General features: G+C 46.1%; 1 protein-coding gene across 2 annotated transcripts; it reads left to right on the top strand.

Annotated features, from left to right (window-relative positions):
- Positions 1-555: 555 nt before the first annotated feature.
- Positions 556-12,268, top strand: LOC139546258 (arginine and glutamate-rich protein 1-B-like). 2 transcript variants are annotated; one of them, XM_071354407.1, is made up of 4 exons: positions 556-1,167; positions 3,078-3,342; positions 11,136-11,219; positions 11,721-12,268. In XM_071354407.1, the coding sequence occupies exons 1-4, from the start codon at positions 836-838 to the stop codon at positions 11,883-11,885; spliced, it is 846 nt and encodes a 281-aa protein (XP_071210508.1). In that variant the 5' UTR covers positions 556-835; the 3' UTR covers positions 11,886-12,268. The 2 variants fall into 2 exon arrangements, with proteins under 2 accessions (XP_071210508.1, XP_071210509.1); XM_071354408.1 differs by having other exon boundaries at positions 3,117-3,342; positions 11,721-12,025.
- The last annotated feature ends 259 nt before the right edge of the window (positions 12,269-12,527 follow it).

Here is a 12,527-nt window from a genome sequence, read left to right as displayed (position 1 = left end):
TAATTATGGCCTCTTGTATTTCAAAGATGGCCTCTTGCATTTCAGAGATTATGGTACAAAATAAAAATGTATTTTTCTTTGTATTATCTTTTACCAAATCTAATGTGTAATATTCTCCTTACATCTCCCACATTTCCACAAACTTCAAAGTGTTTCCTTTCAAATGCTATTAAGAATATGCATGTCCTTGCTTCAGGTCCTGAGCTACAGGCAGTAGATTTGGGTATGTCATTTTTGGCGAAAATTGGAAAAAAAAGGGTCCTTAAGAGGTTTTAAGGGCTTGTAAGTAAGCATTTCACTGTAAGGTCTACCTACACCTGTTGTATTCGGCGCATGTGACAAATACAATTTGACATGTTTAGCGTCCTTCACCCACTGGAGTGCAGCTACTATCGCCAACAGTTAAACAGAGTATACTGCCTCCTTGAGGTTATCAAACGAGTGTCATTTGATGGATTATTTTGTGAGAACGTATTGATTTTTTAACTAACCATTTATTAATGTCCATCATGCTACATTTCGCACAGGTGAGTTCATAAACTCAGCACAGGAGAGGCATGCATGAGCCGGAGATAGTCGGAAAAGACCGAATGCATTGCATTGTGGGAAAAAGGAGCCAGTCGCCATCTTGCTTTAGCGCCGCAAGTTATCAGTGCAGAATAATAACCACGTTTGAATGAATATTTTCGAGACATACGAGTGTTTTAACAATTCAGTTTGAGCATATATTGCAGGTAGTGAGGTGTACGAGTGTGTAGGTGGAACACCGTGCTGTTTGTTGGAATATTTCCGACTATAGAATTAGCTAACTGGGTACGTTCGACTTGAGGTGATCATGGGTCGCTCTAGGAGTCGCAGTTCGTCCCGTTCCAAACACTCCAAAAGCAGCAAGCACAGCAAAAAACGGAGCCGGTCGCGTTCAAGGGACAAGGAGAGGACCAAGAAGCGATCCAAGTCCCGTGAAGCGAAGAGGAACCGGCGCAGAGAATCGCGTTCTCGTTCCCGGTCAGCTACAGCATCGACCCGTAGGGAAAGGGAGAGAGCGGTCACACCGCCGGAGAGAATTGACATATTCGGCAGGACACTGAGCAAGAGAAGCGCCTTGGACGAAAAACAGAGAAAAGAGGAGGAGGAGAAGAAAGTCGAGATGGAAAGACAGAGGAAGATGTAAGTTGTAGCTCAATATTTTAGCCATAATGCAAGACATGTTTGATAGGTAGGTAGCTAGCTTGCTAATACCAAATATATTGGCGCTTACTTTCTGGCTACATGGGTTAATTAGCTAGAATGCTAACAGACATACACACAGGCATAAGCGCTAGCAAGCTAGCTGCCTACTAAATACGTGTCTTGAGGAGGCCCAAGTCAGCTATACAAGCCTGTACCATTAGACAACCGGCTAGCTAGCTAAGTCACTTGGCTGCAATTAATTTGTCTTTAGCCTAATGGAATGTATAGATTTAAATTCCTTTCATTTATGCACATGTATAGTTCTGCAGTTGTGCGTATCGGGCAATCTGGTTGGTCATTTGTCATGCATCACAAATCAACGACCTAGTGTCATGATTTTGGCCTACAGTGGTTTATCCTGCTAGCCTAGCTATGTAGCCTCGCTCTGTGTCCCAAAAAGATTGTCTACAACATCTCTCCTCCAAGCTGTGAGTTATGTGAGACATTATGGCCAAATGTAGTCAACGAAATATACATTCATGATATAGGCCTTGTCACTGGTAAACTGTTTTAAAAGGGAGGGAATTCAAAACCACAGTATCTCACCTGTGAAATGAAACATGTCAGGTATCTATGCCCCTCTGGTTTTCAACTACTGAAGTCAAACCACATGACGTTCATCTGACCGCAGCCACTTTTAATATGTACTTATGTCAGTCCAAATTAGCATTCTGGGTGAAAGTCTTACGATAAGCCACAGTCCAGTCAGAAATGTAACAATGAACACCCAGAGGCAAAGTTACTTCTGTTTTTATCTGTTTCGGAAACCACATTCCTTTACATGTCATACTGCATTATCCATGCATGTTGCACATTGCAAAAACCTGAGGCGTCACCATTTTTATAGTGCAATTCAAGAGGGAAGAAAAATGTTGATGACCTTTCTGCTTCAGCGAGCACATCGCATAATAACCCCCCTCCATTGTTTGTAGTTAGATGATATTGGTCTGACAGAGAAAAAAGACAAGGGGGGGAAAACTTGTTGTTGGGCACCTTTTGGCCAGAGGCTGATAGACGCCCGATACCTACAACACCGTGAACTACACCTGGACTGCTGTGTGGGCTTTTACTGCCCAGCCACAGGGTCACTTAACCAGCCACACAATGTCCAATAGAGACACGGACACCAGATAAGGATACTGGTTCTAGATTTCCTGGTGGTTGTGTGTAACCAAACCAAATGAAATCAGAGAGCGGGACAGTGTCGTGTTTTTAAGTCCTGCCTGAAGCAATGTGACAACGACTCCCGATAGTCACGTCCTGTTGATAGGGCAGCTGAAACAGTTTAAAAGCATTTGAACAGTAAACAGGACGCCTGGCTTGTGTTCGTGTGCGTGACCTGCCCCTCCCCCCCCCGGGCATGCCGTTTGAACTGACCTACACCTACGTTTACCCCCCCCCCCCCCCCCCTCTGCTGCTCTGGACAAGCTCACTTCCACCCACCAATCGGGCGGGGGGGGGTTGTCTTGTGTCACATCAGGTCCCCCCCCCTCATCTCCTGTTGTCAATGGGTCAAATCTGTTTCCACACGTTGTATGTTAAGTACATATGTCATAATGACATGCTGCAATTTCCAAATCACTGAAACACCTTTTTTATTTTATTTTTTATATACATATAGCAGCTTTATAACCCTGATAAACTTACAAATGCACAATTCCCAGAGTTTGGTGCTAGGAACACAAGCATTTCACTACACCCACAATATAATCTGCTAAATATGTGTATGTGATCAATAAAATTTGATTTGTTCCTGTAGCAATATCTGACTTTATTAAAGTTGCATTGATTCAACAGTAACCTGAATATGCATTGATTGTATCATGTCACTTGTGCTACCATGTCAGCAACCCTCCCCTCTTTCTCTCGCCACCCTTGCCGAGCAGCCGGCAGGTGGAGATAGAGGAGAAGCTGATCGAGGAGGAGACGGCGCGTCGTGTGGAGGAACTGGTGGCCAAGCGGGTGGAGGAGGAGCTGGAGAAACGTAGAGATGAGATCGAGCGGGAGGTTCTGCGACGTGTGGAGGAGGCCAAGCGTATCATGGAGCGCCAGCTGTTGGAGGAGCTGGAGAAACAGAGGCAGACGGAGCTACAGGCCCAGAAGGCCAGAGAGGTAACGCTCGGTCGTTGGGAATGCAGGCACCTCTACCCCGCCCCACTACTGCCTTCTCTGGCAAGTGGGCCCCCCCCAAATGGCTATGACATGTTTCACTGCTCCAGGGAGGGTGAGAGGGCAGGACACGGCTGCTCAGGATAGGTGGGTTTGGTTAGAGCTCTGTGCTTTACGGGTAGTAGACTGAGGGTTGGGTTAGAGCTCTGTGCTTTACGGGTAGTAGACTGATGGTTAGGTTTAAGCTCTGTGCTTTAAGGGTAGTAGACTGAGGGTTGGGTTAGAGCTCTGTGCTTTACGGGTAGTAGACTGATGGTTAGGTTTAAGCTCTGTGCTTTAAGGGTAGTAGACTGAGGGTTGGGTTAGAGCTCTGTGCTTTAAGGGTAGTAGACTGAGGGTTGGGTTAGAGCTCTGTGCTTTAAGGGTAGTAGACTGATGGTTGGGTTAGAGCTCTGTGCTTTAAGGGTAGTAGACTGAGGGTTGGGTTAGAGCTCTGTGCTTTAAGGGTAGTAGACTGAGGGTTGGGTTAGAGCTCTGTGCTTTAAGGGTAGTAGACTGAGGGTTGGGTTAGAGCTCTGTGCTTTACGGGTAGTAGACTGAGGGTTGGGTTAGAGCTCTGTGCTTTAAGGGTAGTAGACTGAGGGTTGGGTTAGAGCTCTGTGCTTTAAGGGTAGTAGACTGAGGGTTGGGTTAGAGCTCTGTGCTTTACGGGTAGTAGACTGAGGGTTGGGTTAGAGCTCTGTGCTTTAAGGGTAGTAGACTGAGGGTTGGGTTAGAGCTCTGTGCTTTAAGGGTAGTAGACTGATGGTTGGGTTAGAGCTCTGTGCTTTAAGGGTAGTAGACTGAGGGTTGGGTTAGAGCTCTGTGCTTTAAGGGTAGTAGACTGAGGGTTGGGTTAGAGCTCTGTGCTTTAAGGGTAGTAGACTGAGGGTTGGGTTAGAGCTCTGTGCTTTAAGGGTAGTAGACTGATGGTTGGGTTAGAGCTCTGTGCTTTAAGGGTAGTAGACTGAGGGTTTCTAAATGGGGAAGTTAAACAGCCAATATTTGGCAGTGGACAGTCAAGACACGCAGGATTCATTTGAGACTTTTGCCATGGCCGGGTTATGACAATTTACTGACTTCATCCCTTCATTTGTTCTCATCATTCTCTCCCCTCCTTCCCCATTCATACATTCCTATTCAGAATGACTCATTCACTTTTTTATTTTTATTTTTTAAACTTTTATTATTGTAAATATCTAAAATAAAAAATAAAGCTATTTTTCAAATTTGACATTTCATTATCAGTAACTGTCTCTGTGTCCAACATTCAGTGAAATGTGTTATTTCCCCAGGCAGGCAGAGAACACAGGTTTTCCCATCCACGACCCATACAGAAACAAATAGGGATGGAGAAACTTTGGCTTATTAGTTACAAATCAGTCCCTTTTTTTAAGCCCAATTGTTTATTTTAGTGCTGTAACGGTACATGTATTCATACTGAACCTTTCGGTACGGGGACCGAATATATATACCCCCTATATAATATATATATATATATATATACCCCCTATATAATATATATATATATATATATATCAATCGTGTTCAAAATGCGGACCGAATCGAGGTCCCCGTACCGAAAGGTTCAGTATGAATACAAAAAAATACAAACGCTAGGCCTATAGGCTATGCCTACGCTACGTTGTATATTTCTAGAGTAAATCTGTGCTGGAAAAACCATTTCAGGCTATTCTGTTGAAACAACTAGAGCCTATGAACACGTTGTAATCAAAATTTCAAATCTTCGTTTTGGCGAATTTCAAACTGTTGCTTTTGTCAGGCGCAGCCGGGAAGTAGTTCTGTACGATGGCGAGTGGTGGTGGGGGTCGATAAACCATAATTGTTTAAATCTCCAGTTTGGGAACATTTTTATGCTTCCCAGTAGATTACAACAGCGATGGACAGGGAATGTCACCACTGCTCACCCAAGAATAGCCTATGCAGCTGCCAACACTAAACACGTTGACACATTTACGCCGACATCACCCTAGTATGCCTACCAAATCAGTATTCAAGCAGCCCCTTCACAGCTGATTCTGACTGGGCCAAAGAAATTACGAGCGATAGGTATGTTTATAGCTGCGGACATGCGCCCTTTCCCGATGGTTGAAAAGAATAGGGGTGTTTTTAAGCACCTCGTGAAAGTGCTCGCGCCACGTTACGAACGTCGCCCTCTCACATCCATTTCAGCAAACGGGTAGTACCAGCTCTAATATAAGCAAAGCTAAAGCCCGAGTTGTCCATGAATTGGCCCAATGCACTCCGTGTTGCACTTCCTACAGATGGCTGGCCCTCCAGGGCTACAGAGAGCATCTTAACGGTGACAGCCCATCACATTACCCTGGAGTGGAAGATGAGAAGAATGTGCTTACAGACAAGCTGTCTTTATGAGTCACACTAATGCGCATATTCTTCCTCTTTGTTAGAAAACATTCTAGCATGGGTCCTAGACGATATCTGAGCCGTGTTTACATATGGATTCCACCCGCGTATTGCACTTTATTTTAGTGTTGTTGATGAGTAATCGTGTTTTAATTTTAAAGTGTTGATATGCCTGATTTGTGCTTTCATCAGGCATGTGACTGATGATCATATACTGTGCCGTGAAAAAAGTATTTTCCCCCTTTTCCAATTTTTTTCTAATTTTGCATATTTTTGATACTGAATGTTATCAGATCTTCACCCAAAATCTAATATTAGATAAAGGGAACCTGAGTGAACAAATAAAACAACAATTATATTCTAGCAACAGCTGTTTCCTGAAGACTGTGTGATCAGGCTCTCTGCAGCCGATGTAAGACCTTTTAAACAGGTCAACATTCACAAGGCCGCAGGGCCAGACGGATTACCAGGACGTGTACTGCGAGCATGCGCTGACCAACTGGCAAGTGTCTTCACTGACATTTTCAACCTCTTCCTGTCCGAGTCTGTAATACCAACATGTTTTAAGCAGACCACCATAGTCCCTGTGCCCAAGAACACTAAAGTAACCTGCCTAAACGACTACTGACCCGTAACACTCACTTCTGTAGCCATAAAGGACTTTGAAAGGCTGGTCATGGCTCACATCAACACCATTATCCCAGAAACCTTAGACCCACTCCAATTTGTTTACCGCCCCAACAGATCGATCGATGATGCAATCTCAATTGCACTCCACACTGCCCTTTCTCTCCTGGACAATAGGAACACCTATGTGAGAATGCTATTCATTGACTACAGCTCAGCGTTCAACACCGTAGTGCCCTCAAAGCTCATCAATAAGCTAAGGACCCTGGGACGAAACACCTCTGCAACTGGATCCTGGACTTCCTGACGGGCTGCTCCCAGGTGGTACTGTTAGGTTACAACACATCTGCCACGCTGATCCTCAACACGGTGGCCCCTCAGGGGTGCCTGCTCGAGTCCCCTCCTGTACTCCCTGTTCACCCATGACTGCACGGCCAGGCACGACTCCAACACCATCATTACGTTTTCAGACGACACAACAGTGGTAGGCCTGATCACCAACAACGACAAGACAGCCTATAGGAAGGAGGACAGAGACCTGGCCGTGTGGTGCCAGGACAACAACCTCTCCCTCAATGTGATCAAGACAAAGGAGATGATTGTGGACTAGAGGGAAAAAAGGACCGAGCACGTCCCAATTCTCATCGACGAGGGTGCAGTGGAGTGGGTTGAGAGCTTCAAGTTCCTTGGTGTCCACATCACCAACAAACTAACATGGTCCAAGCACACCAAGACAGCAGTGAAGAGGGCACGAAAAACCTATTCCCCCTCGGGATACTGAAAAGATTTGGCATGGGTCCTCAGCTCCTCAAAATGTTTTCAGCTACACCATCGAGAGCATCCTGACGGGTTGCAGCACAGCATGGCATGGCAACTGCTCAGCCTCCGACCGCAAGGCACTACAGAGGGTATTGCGAACGGCCCAGTACATCACTGGGGCCAAGCTTCCTGCCATCCAGGACCTCTATACCAGGCGGTGTCAGAGGAAGGCCCTAAAAATTGTCAAAGACTCCAGCCACCCTAGTCATAGAATTTTCTCTCTGCTAACGCACGGCAAGCAGTACTGGAGTGCCAGGTTTAGGTCCAAGAGGCTTCCAAACAGCTTCTACCCCCAAACCATAATACTCCTGAACATCTAATCAAATGGCTACCCCAAACTATTTGCATTGCCACTCCCCTCCCCCCCCTTTTACACTGCTGCTACTCTGTGTATTATCTATGCGTAGTCACTTTAATAACTCCACCTACATGTACATATTACCTCGACTAACCGGTGCCCCCGCACATTGACTCTGTACCGGTACCCCCCCCCTGTATATAGTCTCGTTATTGTCATTTTACTGCTGCTCTTTAGTTAGCTTTTTTCTTGTCTGTTTTTTTTTAACTGCACTGTTGGTTAGGGGCTCGTAAGTAAGCATTTCACTGTACGGTGAATACCTGTTGTATTCGGCACATGTAACTAATAACATTTGATTATTTTATTTCATGAACAAAGTTATGCAGCACCCAATGCCCCTGTGTGAATAAGTAATTGCCCCCTTACACTCAATAACTGGTTGTGTCTCCTTCAGCTGAAATGACTGCACTGCTTTAACTCAGCGAGGTTTGTGGGTTTTTAAACATGACCTGCTCATTTCAAGTCCTGCTACAACATCTCAACTGGGACTAGGTCTGGACTTTGACTAGGCCATTCCAAAACTTATAATCTGTTACTTTTTAGCCATTGTGTGCTTTGAATCATTGTCTTGCTTCATGACCCAGCAGCCCTTCAGCTTCAGCTCGCAGACAGATGGCTTGACATTCTCCTGTAGAGTTCTCTGAAACAGAGCAGAATTCATGGTTCCTTCTATTAAGGCAAGTCGTCCAGGTCCTGAGTCAGCAAAGCATCCTCAAACCATCACACTACCATCACCATGCTGACCCCAAACCATCACACTACCACCACCTGTGACATCAGGTGGTGTAGGTGTCTTGGAGGGCAGATAGTTTTGCCACCAGTGATGCGTTGTGCAGACCTCACCACCCTCTGGAGAGCCTTGTGGTTGTGGGCGGTGCAGTTACCGTACCAGGCGGTGATACAGCCTGACAGGATGCTCTCGATTGTGCATCTGTGAAAGTTTGTCAGGGTTTTGGGTGACATGCCAAATTTCTTCAGCCTCCTGAGGTTGAAGAGGCGTTGCTGCGCCTTCTTCACCAAGCTGTCTGTGTGGGTGGACCATTTTTTTAAAGTTCGTCCGTGATGTGTACGCCGAGGAACTTAACTTTCCACCTTCTCCACTACTGTCCCGTGTTCCGTGATGTGACTGGTTTTCTTTTTGTAGTCGGTTATTGTCTGTAGACACTGCCACATACGTCTCGTGTCTGAGCCGTTGAATTGTGACTCCACTTTGTACCTACACGGACATTTATGGAGTGTCTGGGGGCAGTTACTTTTTCACATTGGGTGTTGCAGAACTTTGTTAAATAAATCAAATTCATATACTTATTTTATAAAAAAAAAAAATGGTTTTGGTTGAAGATCTGGTAACATTCAGTATCAAAAAGGGGGAAACTATTTTTCCCGCCACTCTCTATATGGCGTCACACTGTATTTTCTTAAATTAACAAGCACAACTAACTCTTGGCATTCCATTTTCCCGCTGTACCGAAACCGACCCGTGACCCCAAGTTGACCGTACGTACCGACGGCAAGTAGCCTGGCGGGTAGGAGCGTTGGACAAGTTGACAGTACGTACCGACGGCATGTAGCCTGGCGGGTAGGAGCGTTGGACAAGTTGCTGGATCGAATCAACCCACTTGTTCCCCGGGCGCCGATGCCGATTTTAAGGCAGCCCCCCCGCACCTCTGATTCAGAGGGGTTGGGTTACATGTGGAAGACACATTTCAGTTGAATGCATTCAGTTGTACATCTGACTAGGTATCCCACTTTCTCTTAAGTGACCCCCCCCCCCCCCCTCCCAAAACGACAGTACATTCCGAACCCTGACCCCAACACGACAATATGTACCGAACCGTGGGTTTGGTGAACCGTTACCCCTAGTTTGGACTCCCGAGTGGCACAGCGGTCTAGGGCACTGCATCTCATTGTAAATAAGAATTTATTTATCAGTGCACCTCACTGAGCTACCCCCTCCCCCACCATCGCTCTTATTCAGACCCCCCCCCCCCCCCCCCCCTTCCATTTGCAGCATTAGACCTGTCACTCCACACCACTTTCTGTTTTTGAATAAATAGCCTAATAAAAGTACGTGATTACATACACAATTTAGTTTAGTGTGTCCAATAAAGTTTATATTATCGTCGTCCTCTCTTAATCCTTGTTTTGAATAGCTCCCATTTTTAGAAGGCATCTGCTCTGGGATACGTAACAATGACGGACCTCCGTTTCCTGTTTGCAAGGTCAATGATCTCTGGTCTAACCCTGTCTGTTAATGCTACTTATTTCATATTCATTTTTTTAATGTTGAAACTTAACACGGTTTTAAAGAACAAACAACCACGGCAAATGCTCTTTATTAGATTTGACGTCCTCATGACTTGCTTCTCTTTAGGGGTGTTTTTTAATATATATTTTTTTCTTTAATTTAATTTTGATTTCTGGACCCAACTTGTGTTAACACCATTTGACCTGAACTGGCCTGCAGACAGCTTCCAGCTCATGTGCTGTGTTCAGGCCTCCTCCACACTGTACTCTACAGCTGCTGTATGTTGTCTCCATGTGAACTGAGCCAGAGAGAGCGGCTTTAAAGAGTGCGAGCTGGGCTGCAGGCGGCAGTCAAGCAGTACACAGATCAGTTTTTTAAAGAGGAAGGCCACAGGCGGGCCGGGCGCATTTTGGTGTATGGCAGCCCCCCCCCCCTCCCCACCCTTCCTCCTCCAGGAGCGCTTCTCTCTCTGCAGGGGACACAGTCTGGACGAGACAGTAAATATTCAACCGTTTTAATGCTGAATGCTTTCACCAGTTGTGTAGGTATACGTGCATTGGTGAGCTAAAACTATTCACTCCTTTTTTTGAATTTGTTTTTTTTAAATCCTTTTTCTCTTGCTTGATAAGAAAGAAGCAAATAGATTTTTTTTTATTTTTTAGAATGTTTGTTTTTGTGTCTTTTAAATATCTACTATGTAAGTGTGACGAGTGGGTTTCCCCTCTTTTTATATTCTCTTTAATGTCTTAATGATCCAGCTACAAGTCTTATTGAGTGATTCCTGTATATGGGCAGGGCTTCTTTTCCCCTTTTGATATATGTTGTGCTCCTCTGTGTTCTGAAAGCTTTCTGCTCGACAGAGAAGAACGGATGGGAGAGGCTGGTTGTGATGGGAGAGGCTGGTTGTGATGGGAGAAGGCTGGTTGTGATGGGAGAAGGCTGGTTGTGATGGGAGAAGGCTGGTTGTGATGGGAGAAGGCTGGTTGTGATGGGAGAAGGCTGGTTGTGATGGGAGAAGGCTGGTTGTGACACACTCCTTTGTGTAGGATGAAGACGAGTGACTGTGCCCACATGTGTGTTGAGAGGTCAATAATGTATACTTGGGAGTGTGTGGGGGTGTTGGGAGTGTGTGTTGGGAGTGGGTGGGGGTGTTGGGAGTGACTGGGTGGGGGTGTGTGTGTTGTGTGGGGGTGTTGGGAGTGTGTGTTGGGAGTGACTGGGTGTGTGTTGGGAGTGACTGGGTGTGTGTTGGGAGTGACTGGGTGTGTGTTGGGAGTGACTGGGTCCGTATCCTGTGCTAACCTGGCATTGTGTCTTTAGGAGGAAGAACGATCCAAACGGGACGAGCTGGAGAAAATCCTGGAGGAGAATAACCGCAAGATCGCTGACGCTCAGGCCAAGCTGGTAAAAACCCCCTGTTTCCTCCTCCTCTGTTCTGTTCAAACAGCAAACGGGGCAATTCTAGGATGAATTATGGTCGTTCTTAATATTGAAATACGTGGTCTTCGTAGCTTTCATGTGAAATGCGGTAGTGGCATTTTTGTTTTGCCGTTTGAGGGCGTAGACGTAGATTCCCAGGGCTTCTGTGAGAAACGCTACGTTAGCACAGTAACGCATCCTGGCACCGGCTTTGCATTGATGGTTATCAGTAACCATTAACAATAAGTGTTGTTGTTTTTCTTCCCCTTCGCCTGTTTTTATCATCTGTTTCTGAAACTTGACTCCATTTTGCAAGATGTATTTTTGTTTTTATTTGGACAAGTCACGATTTGTGTTAAACAACAACAAACTGATTCTAATAACGTCTTGGTGGGGCTCAGAAAACATCAACAGTTTGTGGGCATTTTGGCATTGCAGGATCTTTATCCTGACCCTGGTGTGTGTGTGTGTGTGTGTGTCCACCAGGCTGAGGAGCAGTTGCGTATCGTAGAGGAGCAGAGAAAGATTCACGAGGAGAGGATGAAGCTGGACCAGGATCGGCAGCGGCAGCAGAAGGAGGAACAGAAAATGATCCTGGGCAAGGGAAAGTCCCGGCCCAAGCTCTCCTTCTCCCTCAAAGCCACCGAATGAGTCTCTCATCCCTCCTCTCTTCCTTCTCATCCCACCCACCTCTCTGCTCCTCCTCCTCTCTGGAACGCTAGCTGTGTGGAAGGCTGAAGGAAGGGTAGCCCACGGCGCTGTCCTGCCACGCACCGCCCTGCTCTACAGACCTTTCCCAACCAAGCCTTGGAGGGAGGCCCGCCCACCTTCAAACACCTGTCTCGCCGCTTGACCCCCCCCCCACCCAGTGACTATTGTTTGTGTTTTTATTATTTTATTTTTAAGGATCTGATCTGTCATGTACAAAACTGTCACTACGTGGTCCTCTTACTGTGGCCCACGAGTGGTTGAGTCCCCTCTGTTTCTTTAGGATAAGTGTGTTCTGTTGAAGCTTATTAAAACTGTGGGCTTTAGGAGTTGGCCTAGGTTTTCCCTGTGCCGTATGTGTCTAACGTAGAAAGCTGATTTCCCAAGCAGGGCTAGCCTAAAGTGATGCTGCAGGCAGGGCTAACCTAAAGTGATGCTGCAGGCAGGGCTAACCTAAAGTGATGCTGCAGGCAGGGCTAACCTAAAGTGACGCTGCAGGCAGGGCTAGCCTAAAGTGATGCTGCAGGCAGGGCTAACCTAAAGTGACGCTGCAGGCAGGGCTAACCTAAAGTGACGCTGCAGGCA

The sequence above is a fragment of the Salvelinus alpinus genome, chromosome 20 (genome assembly GCF_045679555.1).
Source record: "Salvelinus alpinus chromosome 20, SLU_Salpinus.1, whole genome shotgun sequence".
Classification (NCBI taxonomy): domain Eukaryota; kingdom Metazoa; phylum Chordata; class Actinopteri; order Salmoniformes; family Salmonidae; genus Salvelinus; species Salvelinus alpinus.
This window is presented reverse-complemented; position numbering and strand designations above follow the sequence as displayed.